The 17993-nt window shown below is 37.5% G+C and overlaps 2 protein-coding genes across 3 annotated transcripts in view; one reads left to right on the top strand and one right to left on the bottom strand.

Annotated features, from left to right (window-relative positions):
- The window catches only part of LOC133648956 (DNA annealing helicase and endonuclease ZRANB3-like), a 154270-nt gene extending 139214 nt beyond the window's left edge, over nt 1–15056 (bottom strand). The window contains exons 1-2 of the mRNA XM_062045582.1: nt 14923–15056; nt 9164–9336 (exon numbers count right to left, since the gene is read on the bottom strand). Coding sequence (XP_061901566.1) covers nt 9164–9336; nt 14923–14970 — 221 coding nt within the window. The 5' untranslated portion in view covers nt 14971–15056. The remainder of the gene's footprint in view (nt 1–9163; nt 9337–14922) is intronic.
- A 302-nt stretch (nt 15057–15358) lies between these two features.
- The window catches only part of LOC133657484 (R3H domain-containing protein 1-like), a 96329-nt gene continuing 93694 nt past the window's right edge, over nt 15359–17993 (top strand). Inside the window, exon 1 of one of the 2 annotated variants that reach the window (XM_062058873.1) lies at nt 15359–15505. The gene's annotated coding sequence lies outside the window, so the exon portion shown is untranslated. Of the gene's footprint in view, nt 15506–15618; nt 15642–17993 lie in introns of those variants that run through there. The other variant, XM_062058881.1, reaches the window with a different exon arrangement.

Genomic DNA, 17993 nt, shown 5'->3' with positions numbered 1-17993 from the left:
AGGGGAGGGAGCAGGTGGTAGAGGTAAACGGCACCGTGTTCCCCCCCCCCCCCCCCCCCCCCTCTCAGTGAGCTGTGGAGTCCCCCAAGGTAGTATATTGGGGCCTTTACTGTTCCTAATATACATAAACGACTTGTCATCGGCATGCGACTGTGAATTGTTCTTGTTTGCAGATGACTCGGCCTTGCTGGTATCAGACAGGGACAAGTCACAGATGGAGAAAATCCTCAGTGCTGAACTCTGAAAAACATGCACCTGGCTCGCTGACAACAAGCTATCCATACACTTGGGTAAAACGGAATCCATCCTATTTGGGTCCCACATCAACCTTAAGAAAATCAATGACTTCACTATAAAAGTGGGTGACATTGTTATCACCAGGAAAGATGAGGTCACCTACCTAGGTTCCATTCTAGAGGCTAATCTTTCCTGTGATAAAATGGCAACCAAGGTAATCAAAAAGGTCAACCAACGAACGAGATTTCTCTACAGAATCTCCTCAATGGTCAACAAAAGCACCATGAGGATTCTGGCGGGAACTCTCATTCAACCCTTTTTCGATTACGCATGCACCTCCTGGTACCCTAGCACCTCCAAAACCCTCAAATCTAAACTCCAAACATCCCAGAACAAGCTAGTCAGATTACTTCTAGACCTCCACCCCAGATCCCACCTCACTCCTACCCACTTCTCCAAAGTGGGCTGGCTCAGGGTGGAGGACAGAGTAAAACAACATGCACTGAGCCTAGTCTATAAAATACACTACACCTCCCTGATCACCGAAGTACATGTAAAACTACTTCTTTATATATATATATATATATATATATATATATATATATATATATATATATATATATATATATATATATATATATATATATATATATATATATATATATATATATATATATATATACACACACACACATATACAGTATATATATATATATATATGTATATAGTTATATATATATATATATATATACACACATATATATATGTATATATATATATATATACTGTATATATACATATACATATATATAAATATATATATATATATATATGTGTGTATATATATATATATATATATATATATATGTATATATATGTGTGTATATATATTTACAGTATATATACATATATATATGTGTATATATATATGTGTGTGTATATATGTGTATATATATATGTGTGTGTATATATATATATATATATATATATATATATATATATATATATATATATATATATATATATATATGCTTTTTGACTGACAACGTTTAATCAATGTTGGGTTCTGAGGTTGATTTGACCATTGAATTGTTGTCATTTCCCAACAAATATTCGACAACACTAACACAACGTTGGAACAACATGCTTTTTGACAACGTTTATTTAATATCAGGTTGTCACATTGATTTGACCCTTGAAATGTGGTTATTTCCCAACCAATATTCTACAACACTAATACAACGTTGGAACAACATGCTTTTTGACTGACAACGTTTAATCAATGTTGGGTTCTGAGGTTGATTTGACCAATGAATCTTGGTCATTTCCCAACTACTATTCTACAACACAAATACAATGTTGGAATAACATGCAATTTGACGATGTTTATTCAATGTCAGGTTGTGATGTTGATTTGACCATTTAAATTTGTTCATTTCCCAACCAATATTTGACTACACAAACACAACATTGAAACAACATGCTTTTTGACTGACAACGTTTAATCAGAGTTGGGTTCTGACGTTGATTTGACCTTTGAATTTTGGTAATTTCCCCACCAATATTCTACAACACAAATACAACATTGGAACAACATGAATTTTGATGTTTATTCAATGTCAGGTTGTGACGTTGATTTGACCATTGAAATTTGGTCCTTTCCCAACCAATATTCGACAACGCATACACAATGTTGAAAAAACGTTCTTTTTGACAACAATTATTCAATGTCAGCTTGTGACGTTGATTTGACCATTGAATTTTGGTCATTTCCCAACCAATATTCTACAACACAAACACAACGTTGAAACAACATGCTTTTTGACTATTAACGTTTAATCAATGTTGGATTCTGAGGTTGATTTGACCATTGAATTTTGGTAATTTCCCAACCAATATTCTACAACACAAATACAACGTTGAAACAACGTTCTTTTTGACTATGTTTATTCAATGTCAGGTTGTGACGTTGATTTGACCACTGAATTTTGGTCATTTCCCAACCAATATTCTACAACACTAACACAAAGTTGGAACAACATGCTTTTTGACAACGTTTATTTAATATCAGGTTGTCACATTGATTTGACCCTTGAAATGTGGTTATTTCCCAACCAATATTCTACAACACTAATACAACGTTGGAACAACATGCTTTTTGACGATGTTTATTCAATGTAAGGTTCTGACGTTGATTTGACCATTGAATTTTGGTCATTTCCCAACAAATATTCGACAACACTAACACAACGTTGGAACAACATGCTTTTTGACAACGTTTATTTAATATCAGGTTGTCACATTGATTTGACCCTTGAAATGTGGTAATTTCCCAACCAATATTCTACAACACAAATACAACGTTGAAACAACGTTCTTTTTGACTACGTTTATTCAATGTCAGGTTGTGACGTTGATTTGACCATTGAATTTTAGTCATTTCCCAACCAATATTCTACAACACTAACACAACGTTGGAACAACATGCTTTTTGACAACGTTTATTTAATATCAGGTTGTCACATTGATTTGACCCTTGAAATGTGGTTATTTCCCAACCAATATTGTACAACATTAATACAACGTTAAAACAACATGTTTTTGATTATGTTTATTCAATGTAAGGTTCTGACGTTGATTTGACCATTGAATTGTTGTCATTTCCCAACAAATATTCGACAACACTAACACAACGTTGGAACAACATGCTTTTTGACAACGTTTATTTAATATCAGGTTGTCACATTGATTTGACCCTTGAAATGTGGTTAGTTCTCAACCAATATTCTACAACACTAATACAACGTTGGAACAACATGCTTTTTGACTGACAACGTTTAATCAATGTTGGGTTCTGAGGTTGATTTGACCAATGAATCTTGGTCATTTCCCAACTACTATTCTACAACACAAATACAATGTTGGAATAACATGCAATTTGACGATGTTTATTCAATGTCAGGTTGTGATGTTGAGTTGACCATTTAAATTTGTTCATTTCCCAACCAATATTTGACTACACAAACACAACATTGAAACAACATGCTTTTTGACTGACAACGTTTAATCAGAGTTGGGTTCTGACGTTGATTTGACCTTTGAATTTTGGTAATTTCCCCACCAATATTCTACAACACAAATACAACATTGGAACAACATGAATTTTGACGTTTATTCAATGTCAGGTTGTGACGTTGATTTGACCATTGAAATTTGGTCCTTTCCCAACCAATATTCGACAACGCATACACAACGTTGAAAAAACGTTCTTTTTGACAACAATTATTCAATGTCAGCTTGTGACGTTGATTTGACCATTGAATTTTGGTCATTTCCCAACCAATATTCTACAACACAAACACAACGTTGAAACAACATGCTTTTTGACTATTAACGTTTAATCAATGTTGGATTCTGAGGTTGATTTGACCATTGAATTTTGGTAATTTCCCAACCAATATTCTACAACACAAATACAACGTTGAAACAACGTTCTTTTTGACTACGTTTATTCAATGTCAGGTTGTGACGTTGATTTGACCATTGAATTTTGGTCATTTCCCAACCAATATTCTACAACACAAATACAACGTTGAAACAACATTCTTTTTGACTACGTTTATTCAATGTCAGGTTGTGACGTTGATTTGACCATTGAATTTTGGTCATTTCCCAACCAATATTCTACAACATAAAAATACAACTTTGGAACAACATGTATATTGACTATGTTTATTCAATGTCAGGTTGTGACATTGATTTGAGACCATTGAACTTTGGTCATTTCCCAACCAATATTCGACAACACGTACACAATGTTGAAACGACATGCTTTTTGACTGATGGCGTTTAATCAATGTTGGATTCTGAGGTTGATTTGACCATTGAATTTTGGTAATTTCCCAACCAATATTCTACAACACAAATACAACGTTGAAACAACGTTCTTTTTGACTACGTTTATTCAATGTCAGGTTGTGACGTTGATTTGACCATTGAATTTTGGTCATTTCCCAACCAATATTCTACAACAAAAACACAACGTTGAAACAACATGCTTTTTGAGTGATGACGTTTAATCAATGTGGGGTTCTGAGGTTGATTTGACCATTGACCGTTGGTCATTTCCCAACCAATATTCGACAACACAAATACAACGTTGGAACAACATGCTTTTTGACGACGTTTATTCAATGTCAGCTTGTGACGTTGATTTTACCATTGAATTTTAGTCATTTCCCAACCAATATTCGACAACACAAACACAATGTTGAAACAACATACTTTTTGACTGACAACGTTTAATCAATATTGGGTTCTGAGGTTGATTTGCCCATTGATTTTTGGTCATTTCCCAACCAATATTCTACAACACAAATACAACGTTGAAACAACATGCATTTTGACGACGTTTATTCAATGTCAGGTTGTGAGGTTGATTTTACCATTGAATTTTGGTCATTTCCCAACCAATATTCGACAACGCATACACAACGTTGAAACAACGTTCTTTTTGACTACGTTTATTCAATGTCAGGTTGTGACGTTGATTTGACCATTGAATTTTGGTCATTTCCCAACCAATATTCTACAACACAAATACAACGTTGAAACAACGTTCTTTTTGACTACGTTTATTCAATGTCAGGTTGTGATGTTGATTTGAACATTGAATTTTGGTCATTTCCCAACCAATATTCTACAACACAAAAATACAACTTTGGAACAACATGTATATTGACTATGTTTATTCAATGTCAGGTTGTGACATTGATTTGAGACCATTGAACTTTGGTCATTTCCCAACCAATATTCGACAACACGTACACAATGTTGAAACGACATGCTTTTTGACTGATGGCGTTTAATCAATGTTGGATTCTGAGGTTGATTTGACCATTGAATTTTGGTAATTTCCCAACCAATATTCTACAACACAAATACAACGTTGAAACAACGTTCTTTTTGACTACGTTTATTCAATGTCAGGTTGTGACGTTGATTTGACCATTGAATTTTGGTCATTTCCCAACCAATATTCTACAACAAAAACACAACGTTGAAACAACATGCTTTTTGACTGATGACGTTTAATCAATGTGGGGTTCTGAGGTTGATTTGACCATTGACCGTTGGTCATTTCCCAACCAATATTCGACAACACAAATACAACGTTGGAACAACATGCTTTTTGACGACGTTTATTCAATGTCAGCTTGTGACGTTGATTTTACCATTGAATTTTAGTCATTTCCCAACCAATATTCGACAACACAAACACAATGTTGAAACAACATGCTTTTTGACTGACAACGTTTAATCAATATTGGGTTCTGAGGTTGATTTGCCCATTGATTTTTGGTCATTTCCCAACCAATATTCTACAACACAAATACAACGTTGAAACAACATGCATTTTGACGACGTTTATTCAATGTCAGGTTGTGAGGTTGATTTTACCATTGAATTTTGGTCCTTTCCCAACCAATATTCGACAACGCATACACAATGTTGAAACAACATGCTTTTTGACTGATGCCGTTTAATCAATGTTGGATTCTGAGGTTGATTTGACCATTGAATTTGGGTCATTTCCCAACCAATATTCTACAACACAAATACAACGTTGAAACAACGTTCTTTTTGACGAAGTTTATTCAATGTCAACTTGTGACGTTGATTTGACCATTGAATTTTGGTAATTTCCCGACCAATATTCTACAACACAAACACAACGTTGAAACAACATGCTTTTTGACTGATAACGTTTAATCAATGTTGGATTCTGAGGTTGCTTTGACCATTGAATTTTGATCATTTCCCAACCAATATTCGACAACACAAATACAACGTTGGAACAACATGCTTTTTGACAACGTTTATTCAATGTCAGCTTGTGACATTGATTTTACCATTGAATTTTGGTCATTTCCCTACCAATATTCGACAACACAAACACAATGTTGAAACAACATGCTTTTTGACGACGTGTATTCAATATCAGGTTGTGAGGTTGATTTGACCATTGAAATTTGGTCATTTTCCAACCAACAACCATGGATCCAACGTTAGACATGATTCTTGTTTCCAGGTCAGTTTTAAAGGACAAGTGTGTATTATCAACATTGTATCAATGTCTTGTGCCTGCTGGGGAAGGAGCTGTCGTTTTAGGGAAACTGTAAGTACCCTGCCAACACTAAGCATGCGTTTGTTGGGGCATCCCGCCCGCGAGACTGCACTAAATCAGCGCAGGCCATTAAGGGCATCTTCAGATAAACTGTAAAAAGTCACATCTGCTTGTCTTCCAGGAGGAACAGTACCCAAACTCTTCTCGCTGTCACACTGATGCCAACTGACATGGCTGTTCACAGAATGCAGTAGAAGTCAATTGACATTCTGACCTGCCCGTGCAGCAAAAGCCACGCATCTCGATGTTCCTTAATCAATATGGCCGCCGCATCACAGTGGAGGCGCTCAGATTGGCTGCCCCCTGTGTTGACCTCCCTGAGAACCCGAGCATGCATTAACTGGACGGGTTAGGAAACGGTCAAATCCTGTGTATACTCTTGTAGCAGGTGTTTAAGAGGCAACATGAGAAACTTCTTTTGGACAAGAAAATAATTTGGGAAATTTCACCAAATTGGCTGAATTTGACCTTATAAATGTTGAATATTTTTCATTTCACCTTTCGTGTCTACATGGTACCTTTTAAGTGTTAACTTTTAGAGACTTTATCTATGAATCTCATTAGAGGTGGGAATAATGATCGATCCTCCGATGCATCCTAAATTGAAAGTGGACGATTCTGAACGAATGCCCAGATATAGATTACCTCATTTTCCGGACTAAATAAGCCGCACCCACTAAATTTCAGGGAAAAATGTTTTCCCCCGTATATAAGCCGCAGGTATTAAAATGTTGTGGAATGAGTAATTTATACAGACAATTCTGTAAATGTTTATTTACATACCTTAATTGTTTCCATACGGTGCCTGTAACACGGTAGTAAAACGGATGATCACACAAAACAGAAGCCATCTTCATGGACCCACTAGCTGCGGAAGTTAGCTAAATAAACATATTTTTTCTATTGCACTCAAAGAACAATTTTAGAAGGTTAAAATATAAATTAAAGGGCACTAAACACATTGGGCGTTTATTGTTGCACTCGGAGAACGATTTACAATTTTCCATATTACATATGCCATAATCAAGGATTAGATTTGAATATAATAAAAACGCTTTATTTACTTTATATTAAATGCTTCATGATTTATGCTTGCCACTCCTGGTATGCGCTTTAAGAAAAATACAATTATTAGTAAGTACCAAAAACAAAATTATGGATAAATGTACACAGATAAGCTATGTAGCTGGTAAAACACAAATTGTAGTAATTTGTTACAAAATATAGTCATTTCACTTGCGTTAGTTGACTGCTAATTGGACAGTTTTAACTCCTCTAATATTTGGCATCAATCCAAGCAGCTTTGTGCGCGCCTACGTATCTACATGTTATGTATCTACATTAGGGCTGCAACTAACGATTAATTTGATAATCAATTAATCTGTCAATTATTACTTCAATTAATCGATTAATAATCGGATAAAAGAGACAAACTACATTTCTATCCTTTCCAGTATTTTATTGAAAAAAAAACAGCATACTGGCACCATACTTATTTTGATTATTGTTTCTCAGCTGTCTGTACATGTTGCAGTTTATAAATAAAGGTTAATTAAAAAAAATTTTTAAATAAAAATTAAAAATTAAAAAAATTAAAAATAAATATTGTCTCTGCGCATGCGCATAGCATAGATCCAACGAATCGATTACTAAATTAATCGCCCACTATTTTTATAATCGATTTAATCGATTAGTTGTTGCAGCCCTTATCTACATGTTATGTATCTACTATTATGTGCACAACAGAGAAGCTGGTTGACTTATGAGAGTAGCGTGTGTGTGTTTGTGAGAATGGCAAAGTGTTGTCTGAGTGACGTCAGTGAGTGAGTGGGCGAGTAAAGAGAGAGAGAGGTAGCACATGCACTGCGCAGTAGAGTGATGAACGGGTCTCGTTGTGTCCTGTAAAACTAACAATAAAGCAACCAGAATGTCACAAATCGGCGGCCTCGTCATTCTGACCTGAAAGCGGATCTTTGCAGACCCATTGACGGGTAAAGTGAACAATGTTACCGCCGATGAAAACATCGACCCAGGGGGAACGTCTCCCCTGTGCTCCTCGACCATAGTCTGGACCGGAGCAGAACAACAGGACAGGTGTAACAACTACATTATTACCTGTCACTCTTTAAACTGCTTGTGCAGATCTGAATGCTTATTATTTAAATGTTCATCTAAGTTTGAAGCAAAGGTGCTAATACTAATCGCCACAATTGGCGAGGCGTGTTTTGAAGCAACACTTGAAGCGTGTTGCTTCCTTATTTAAACGTCACATTTATCGTTAGATTTGAAGCCCAAATACCTCCATATTGTGCTTCACCACCCTCTTTATTAACCAGTAGAATTGTCGTTTTTTGCCATTCCTCCTCTCCAAGATGTTATTGCTTGTATGCACTTTATGTGTGCGTTTTGACACACTCAACATCATGCGCCTCGGCTGATAAATAAAATGAAAGAACGGTACTGGTATTTTTCAAAGGCAGTATAGTACCAATTTCAATCAATTAGTATCGCCGTACGTTATTAGTACCGGTATACCGAACAACCCTACAGGGAATATAAATCGATGAATGAGGCCACAACATTGGCAACGGCTGCCATTTGCTTGTTTGCAGTTGCCTAATTTTCTGCACTGCTAGAGCGTGTGCCAGAGCTGCGCATTACGTCATACTCATGCATGTCATTTGTGCATCCGTGTGTATGTGCTGAGGTGTATCTGTACCGAGGGCCGCCGGTGCTTACCGTCCGTTCTTGGATAAGGCAAAATCCACGCCCTCCCTTTGGAAAGACATCAAGCGCTGCAGGAGCTTGCGAGGAAGGCCTGACAGTTGCCGTGACCATCTTGTATCACAGTGGGGGGTCTGCGGGCCGCTACCATCCACTGCCATTACCGTGCCCTCACCGGTAGCTTCCATCTGAATTGTAACACGTACACAAAAACACGGACCTGTAAGCGTGTGCAATTTGCTGGACAATCCTGAAAGTACAGGTATTTTTACAGCTAAAAAACTGATCCCTCTCATTTTTTGTTCACTATCAACAACATTTTGGGGTCAAAGGACTATAACAGCCAAGTCTAACAAGCTATATCATCGGTATCGGGTCAGTAGCGTGACGAGATCAATATTTTTTAATATTTGTTCTTGGCAGATTCCATTTATGGTAGTGTTTCTTTAGGCTGAGGGCTGCCAAAAAATATCAGTTTTTCAGCTGTACTCAGTTGTAATACACTTGTTTACCACTTGTGGCAGTAATGACAATATCAAACAAACAAAAGAAGCCTGGAGGCAAAGTCATAGGGAAGTTTAAGTGCAAAAATTATGACTAAAGTGGTAAAGCTGTATTTAAATTTGCACTTAAATTTCTTGGACAGTTTATTTAAAAAACATGCTGATTCTTATTATTCATTATTAATTTAGTTAGAATTTGATTATTCTAGCAATGTGTGTGACTGCATATAAATTTGTTTTTTTTATCAGTTTTTACAAATCCCTTATTTTGCAGTATGTCTGATTAGTATTTATTTTTGTCATCAGCCTGACCTAAGCCTTGATAATAATCTTTGTGATTAACACATGCTTTAATGTCATTTGACAAGGTTGTAAACTGTAATTAGGTTGGATGTAATATTGAATATGATTAAACTCAAGAGTAGGATTATTAATTCAGTGTTAATGGTGGAGTGGGCTACGGGCCCCTCTGTAGTGGAAAAGTTGGGCCCCCGAGGTCAAAAAAGATGAAGAGCCCCTGGTTTATTGCATATATTCCCAGTGCTCAGGGAATAAGTCATGCAGGTCTGTTGACTCACGAGGGCTTTAAGGGCAAAAAGACAAAGGATTTGAATAAGTCAGTAGTTTTTGCTTAGTTATTTTGCAAAACTGACTTTGTTTTGCTCAAATAATTGTATTATTTTGTTGCTATTGTTACTAATCGATTGGCCACCTATGATTATCAGCCAATGATTGCAGTATAATAATTTAATGTTGGGTTATTCCCAACCAAACTTTTGAGTTGAATTATGTAACCCAAAAGTTGAGTTATGTTAACTCAATGTTGGTTGATTCATAAACCCAACTATTTGGTTTAATTTATTTAACACAAAACCTGAACTATGCTCACTATAATGTTGGGTTATTCCCAACCCAACTATTGGGTTGCGCAATTTAGCGCTCCTTGGCCCAATAGTTGGTTAAAAATTATACATTTTACTGCTGGTTTGTCCTACTCCTTCCCAACTACTGATCAAAATGATTTGCATTCCATTAAAATATACTCAAAAGCAAGATATGAGTGACATGTTTTACAATAATTGCCATGTATGGTCATAGTAGTCCTATACACTACAGCATGATCAAATATGTTCATGTACATAAGGTGTGTAATTGTAAATAATGTTAATGAGATCAAAAAAGAAAAAAGTAACTTTTTATAAAAAATAAAGCTTTTTACCCAAAAATGCGTTACTCATTGAAAAACAAACCAAAAATGGTTAATAATTTTGAAAACCCAGAAATTGAGTTAAAATAATACCCTTATAACCCAAAAAATGGATTGCTCTTCATAAAAATAACTCCAAAATGTAACCCAACACTCGCAACTCATAAATTGGGTTATCAAAATAACCCCACCGTTTTTTAGTGTGTGTGATTCTGAGTACCAGAGAGTAGTACTAGTTTGTGCTTTTGTTTAGTTATTGTGTACTAATGCAGCAGTTCTCAAACTTTTCTCACCAAGTATCACTTCAGAAAGCACTTCGCTCTCCAAGTACCACCATGGTAAAATACAGTGGCGTAGTAGGCCTAAGTAATCATTAAAAAAAAATTACAAAAATAAAAAGGCATCGGTTTTGTTTAACAAGTATATTCTGGCTACTGTAACATTACAAACACTTTGTTTGAATATAGGAACATTTCTATGAGTGATAGAAATAACGGAGTAAGAGTAAGTCCATATCTTGTTTATTTTGGTGTTGACTGCGGGATTGTAACGACTTCCGTTGAAGTCTAATAAATCGTTGATACTTTCTTGAGTCACGTCATTACAAAATGTAATTAAATGATTCTTTGGCGTACCACTATATCAGGGGTCGGCAACCCAAAATGTTGAAAGAGCCATATTGGACCAAAAATACAAAAAAGTACCGCAAAAAAATAAAAGACTTGTATAAGTGTTATAACCATGGCAACACATTATGTAAGTATTACCTATATTAGCCTACTATTAAAATGACTAGGTGTCGCAGGCTGACGCAAATCTTCATTGACAGAAATGCTGAAATGTAATATTTATTCTACATATTTTTACAACAGTGGAAAACATTAGTAAACTTCTCCAAGTGTGAGATAACTCCTGGAAATTACTGTCTTAGAATGGCCAAAATGTATAGATGTGTGTGTCCAAGTTAAAGGAAACGGCAGGCTGCCTTCTTCTAATGGATTAATTACAATCTTTGCAAACTGGCTAACGTTTGCTGTGGTCTGGAACAACATGGCACACTAACAACTATTAGAAATGCAGCATACATTACATACAGATGTGTCATGAAACATGGAAAAATAAACTAAATACACAGAGGACATAAGTAAACGAAATTAAATGACCTCAAATATACCTACAAACGAGGCATAGTGACGCAATATGTACATACAGCTAGCCTAAATAGCATGTTAGCATCGATTAGCTTGCAGTCATGCAGTGACCAAATATGCCTGATTAGCACTCTATAACAAGTCAATAACATCAACAAAGCACAGTACAGTATAAAAGGTTTGGTGGATAAAATGAGACAAAGAAGGAGTGGCATAAAACACGTCTTTCTGCGGCAGCGTTGGATAAAGTTATACATGTAAACAAACTGTTGAGTCACAGTGCACACAACGGTGAGTTGAAGGGCCGCTGAAATTAGTAGGACAAAACGGCGCTCGCCAAATACTCTCATCAGTGAAGCATAAACATATTAAACAGTGGGCTTTCTAACAATTAGGAAGGTTTGTGTCCTGTTCGTCCTCCTACAGGAACCATATTACAACAAAAAATATATTTTTCACCCCATTTTTTTCTCCTTTTCCATACATGTTTGAAAAAGCTCCATGGAGCCACCAGGGCGCCGCATGTGGCTCAAGAGCTGCGGGTTGCTGACCCCCGCACTAGATGGAGCCCACAGTTTGAGAAATACTGTAGTATTGATTTTGTTTTACTCCAACAATTACATGTAGTAAAAGATAATAAAGAACTAGTTTACATACTTTGTTGATATTGTTACACTCTCAATAGTACTCACCATAAATACATTGAAAAATGTACAGTTAATACATGTGATCGGTATCAGTATTGTATCCGGCGATCTCACTAATGGATGACCTGTATCGGAATCGGCAACATAAAACAATGATTGTCATTTTGATACAAGTACTGTTTCTGTGTAATTAAACCTCGTCTTGTGTTTTATTGTGATTATAATCACGATCAACAAATTAAAGGCAAAAAACACAAAAGTAATTTGATGATCTTTAAAAAGGCCCAGATAAAAAGTGACGGTATCGGTATAAGTGATACTGAGCCCTGTGTTTATTTAGTATCAAATCGATGCCAGAATTTGTAGTATCATATATGTCACAGTTTGGAGCCCTGGCCTGCAGACGAGAGTTAAAGGCCTACTGAAATGACATTTTTTTATTTAAACGGGGATAGCAGATCCATTCTATGTGTCATACTTGATCATTTCGCGATATTGCCATATTTTTGCTGAAAGGATTTAGTAGAGAACATCGACGATAAAGTTCGCAACTTTTGGTCGCTGATAAAAAAAGCCTTGCCTGTACCGGAAGTAGCGTGACGTCACAGGTTGAAGGGCTCCTCACATTTCCCCATTGTTTACAATGCAGCGAGAGCGATTCGGACCGAGAAAGCGACGATTACCCCATTAATTTGAGCGAGGATGAAAGATTTGTGGATAAGGAACGTGAGAGTGAAGGACTAGAGTGCAGTGCAGGACGTATCTTTTTTCGCTCTGACTGTAACTTAGGTACAAGGGTTCATTGGATTCCACACTTTCTCCTTTTTCTATTGTGGATCACGGATTTGTATTTTAAACCACCTTGGATACTATATCCTCTTGAAAATGAGAGTTGAGAACGCGAAATGGACATTCACAGTGACTTTTATCTCCACGACAATACATCGGCGAAGCACTTTAGCTACGGAGCTAACGTGATAGCATCGGGCTTAAATGCAGATAGAAACAAAAGAAATAAACCTCTGACTGGAAGGATAGACAGAAAATCAACAATACTATTAAACCATGGACATGTAACGACACGGTTAATGCTTTCCAGCCTGGCGAAGCTTAACAATGCTGTTGCTAACGACGTCATTGAAGCTAACTTAGCTACGGGACCTCACGGAGCTAACGTGATAGCATCGGGCTTAAATGCAGATAGAAACAAAAGAAATAAACCCCTGACTGGAAGGATAGACAGAAAATCAACAATACTATTAAACCATGGACATGTAACTACACGGTTAATGCTTTCCAGCCTGGCGAAGCTTAACAAGGCTGTTGCTAACGACGCCATTGAAGCTAACTTAGCTACGGGACCTCGTCAGAGCTATGATAAAAACATTAGCGCTCCACCTACGCCAGCCCTCATCTGCTCATCAACACCCGTGCTCACCTGCGTTCCAGCGATCGACGAAGGACTTCACCCGATCATAGATGCGGTCGGCGGCTAGCGTCGGATAGCGCGTCTGCTATCCATCTCAAAGTCCTCCTGGCTGTGTTGCTGTAGTCCGCCGCTAATACACCGATCCCCGCTACAGCTTTCTTCTTTGCAGTCTTCTGTTTATTAAACAAATTGCAATAGATTCACCAACACAGATGTCCAGAATACTGTGGAATTTTGAGATGAAAACAGAGCTTTTTGTATTGGATCCAATGGGGTCCGAATACTTCCGTTTCAACCATTGACATCACGCGCATACGTCATCATACATAGACGTTTTCAACCGGAAGTTTTGCGGGAAATTTAAAATTGCACTTTATAAGTTAACCCGGCCGTATTGGCATGTGTTGCAATGTTAAGATTTCATCATTGATATATAAACTATCAGACTGCGTGGTCGGTAGTAGTGGGTTTCAGTAGGCCTTTAAGTGCAGCAGCCAGTGAGCTAAAGGACCTGAGCTATCAACTCAACTGTCCAGCGCGGCTCTTAAGGCACCTAGAAGTGAGGTTTACACAACTTATAGTCACACTTAGAATAGATAAAAGCAATACGTATCCGGAAGTAGGATGTTGGTGACCAAAATAAGAGCTGTTCAAATGCCAGCTACATCACATACCTTCAGAATCAATACCGGAAACACTTTTATTTTGGCGAATCCAACTTAATACAAACAAAAAACACAGCTGTTCTATAACCACACCGTTTTGAGTTTAAAGTGTGTTTAATTAAGTTAACATGTCATTCCCCCCCAAAAGGACGGTCGAAAATGCCAAACGCACCACATGTTTTGATGATAGCAATGCTAGTTGTCGCATCATACGCGTCATCGTTTCGAAAGTTTAATTCGGTACAATCAACGTCGTCATGTGTGCCTGTGTATGTGTTTCAGCCCTACCGGATTAAGAGGTTGAATAAAGCCCGGCAGTCAAAAACGGGTTTGAAAACAACAGCTTGAGTTGAAGCATGGGAAGTGTATCTCGCGGCAAAATAAAGGTGCACTCGGTTTTCAACACCGGCCACCCAGAGCACGATATTGTCACTAAAGCAGCTTTCAAATAATGTAATTCACGGTTACAGCATTTGACAACAACATTTGCGATAATGCAACAATGTCAACAACAGTGGATTACTCATACTAAATAAATTAAAACAAACACATTTCAAAGAGTTACTGACAGGGGTAGAGAGTCTCTTGACACCCGGGCGGCGGCGTGCGGTGATATATTTTCAACGCCCTCATATCGCGATGAAGTAGCAGCTTGCTTGATATATCCACTGCCTCACCTAGTTCCCCCCACTATTGGTAACATTAGCAAGCTAGGTGGACGTCAAGTGCTGCGCAGCATTTGCAAAAGCGAGGCGGTAAGGCATACCAAACACAAGTTAAACGCTAATAAGTTTGAATCCGACGTGTCGCACTTTGTAGCTATCAGTTGCAGCCGTGTGGTGAGTGTGTGTGGCGGCCAGCTCGCAGTGCCGGTGTTAGCACGCTTCCCTGGTAGGTAATGTGTGTTAGCTTAGCAGCGAATCGACGTCAACTCTTATCATCATGTCGCCTTTGCTAGTTTAGCATGAATGCAAGCAAATGACCACATAGTGGCTGCACTTCCTTTAAATATTACGTTGCAATGCAATACTGTAAGGCCTCCTCGCCACGCAACATTTGATGTTGTGTGCACAAACAATTCCGTGCATCATTCGTTATGTTGTTTTTCCATTTGAAATAAGATTGCAAACTCCCTGAGGGGAAAAAAAGGGACACCTTGCTGGGCTGGTCGACCCAATTCTTGTGTTGCCTTTTTTATTTGTGTGAAAGGAGTTTTATAATATCCACACAAGTTGAATGGAGACACCTGGACTCTTCTTGTTTGCATATGACCTAAAAACTGACAATCTCTACATTTATATTTTTATTAAGGCTGTCAAACGGTTAAAATATGTAATTGCGATTAATCGCTGTTTGTTTATGGTTAACTTAAAATTAACTGCAATAATCGCAGATCGATATAATTTAAGTGTACTCTCGACAGGTCAAGTTTTTAATCGCCATGACTGGACAATTGGTTTCTTTTTCTGAAATGTTTTTAAACATTGTGCTTTTTAAAACTGCTCAACACATAATGGACATAAACATGCTTTTAATGACAATTATTAAAAATGACATGCACTGTGGTGGTGTCTTGCCAGAGTTTGTATATTGTAGGAACACATTTGTATTCCTGCTGTAGGAGCACTTGCATTCAGAGGAGAGGAGCTACACATCCATGTTTAGATACCAGGGGCCGTATTTATCAAGCGTCTTAGAGTGCCATTTTACACTTAAGTCCTGAGAATTTGCGAAATTTAGTCCTACTCTCAAACTTAAGAATAAAAGCTATTTATCAACTTTCTTAAGTCTAAGAATCACTCCTACTCTCCACGATATTTAAGAGACCTTCAGAGGTGTCCTAAGTGGTTAGGAGTTGCCAGCGGGGGATGGCACTGAGGCGAGAGAGACGTGCGCGAACTTTCAGGGAGCGGAAGGATGTCCTGGCTTTGTTTGATGACGAGCAGCTGATCAAACGGTATCGTTTAGACAGAGCGGGTATTTTTTTTGTCACAGATTTAATAATTTTCGATTCCATGTTGATTTCTGCATGTGGCTGCAGTGGGCTAGTATATATAGAGCCACCCACACCAGTTTCAAATTAGTTGCCTAATTAATGAATTGGAAAGAAAAGGAAACATTTATTTTTTATTCATTGCCAATATTGTTTGTTTGTTTTGTATTATTTTGTAGTTTATTGTCAAAATATACACTCCCATTGTCCACTTAAATATTTCTAAGATATTTCTTTATTCATAGACAAGGGATTCCCTTCCGTGATTGGTCATTTCTATGGACACAGAAATGACGTCACCTAAAATTCCGTTTACGGCACATAGTAATGTCGTAATTCAGCTCTGAGTGTGACACTTAAGATTCAGTCCTACACTTCGCTGAAAGTGTGAGTAAGACGCTTGATAACTAACTTTTAAGTGCAGCTTTCAGCAAAGAATTTCTTTACTCATAAGTCAACTCTTAGCAGACTTCTTAGGAGTCATTCTAAGAAGCTTGATAAATACGGCCCCAGATTCACACATCCATCCATCCATTTTCTACCACTTGTCCCTTTTGGGGTTGCGGGGGGTGCTGGAGCCTATCTCAGATGCATTCAGAGGAGAGGAGCAACACATCCATGTTTAGATACCAGTTTCACACATCCATCCATCCATCCATTTTCTACTTCTTGTCCCTTTTGGGGTCGCGGGGGGTGCTGGAGCCTATCTCAGCTGCATTCGGGCGGAAGGTGGGGTACACCCTGGACAAGTCGCCACCTCATGGCAGACCAGTTTCACCCATTAACACAACATGTGGATTGTTACAATCATGGTTTGCTTGGCAAATATGTTTGGTAATGTAATCTGTGATATTTCTACCTGAATAAATGCTTTCTGATATTCTGTACATTACATGTTGTACAAGTTAATGGTATTCATATCTCTGCATGACAATGTTTTAACCTTCTCTATTATGTAATAATAAACATTATGTAATTGCGGACTTTCAACTAGAACAGGTGATTAAATAATCCATCCATCCATTTTCTACCACTTGTCCCTTTCGGGGTCGCGGGGGGTGCTGGAGCTTATCTCAGCTGCATTCGGGCGGAAGGCGGGGTACACCCTGGACAAGTCTCCACCTCATCGCAGTGCCAATAATATAGACTTTTTTTCAATCTGCCAGAAAACATTTGTTTGCATAGAAATATCACAGATTACATCACAAAACATCTTTGGGACAGCCTGATCATAATGTAAGATGATTTTT

The sequence above is a fragment of the Entelurus aequoreus genome, linkage group LG01 (genome assembly GCF_033978785.1).
Source record: "Entelurus aequoreus isolate RoL-2023_Sb linkage group LG01, RoL_Eaeq_v1.1, whole genome shotgun sequence".
In the NCBI taxonomy this organism is placed as follows: domain Eukaryota; kingdom Metazoa; phylum Chordata; class Actinopteri; order Syngnathiformes; family Syngnathidae; genus Entelurus; species Entelurus aequoreus.
This window is presented reverse-complemented; position numbering and strand designations above follow the sequence as displayed.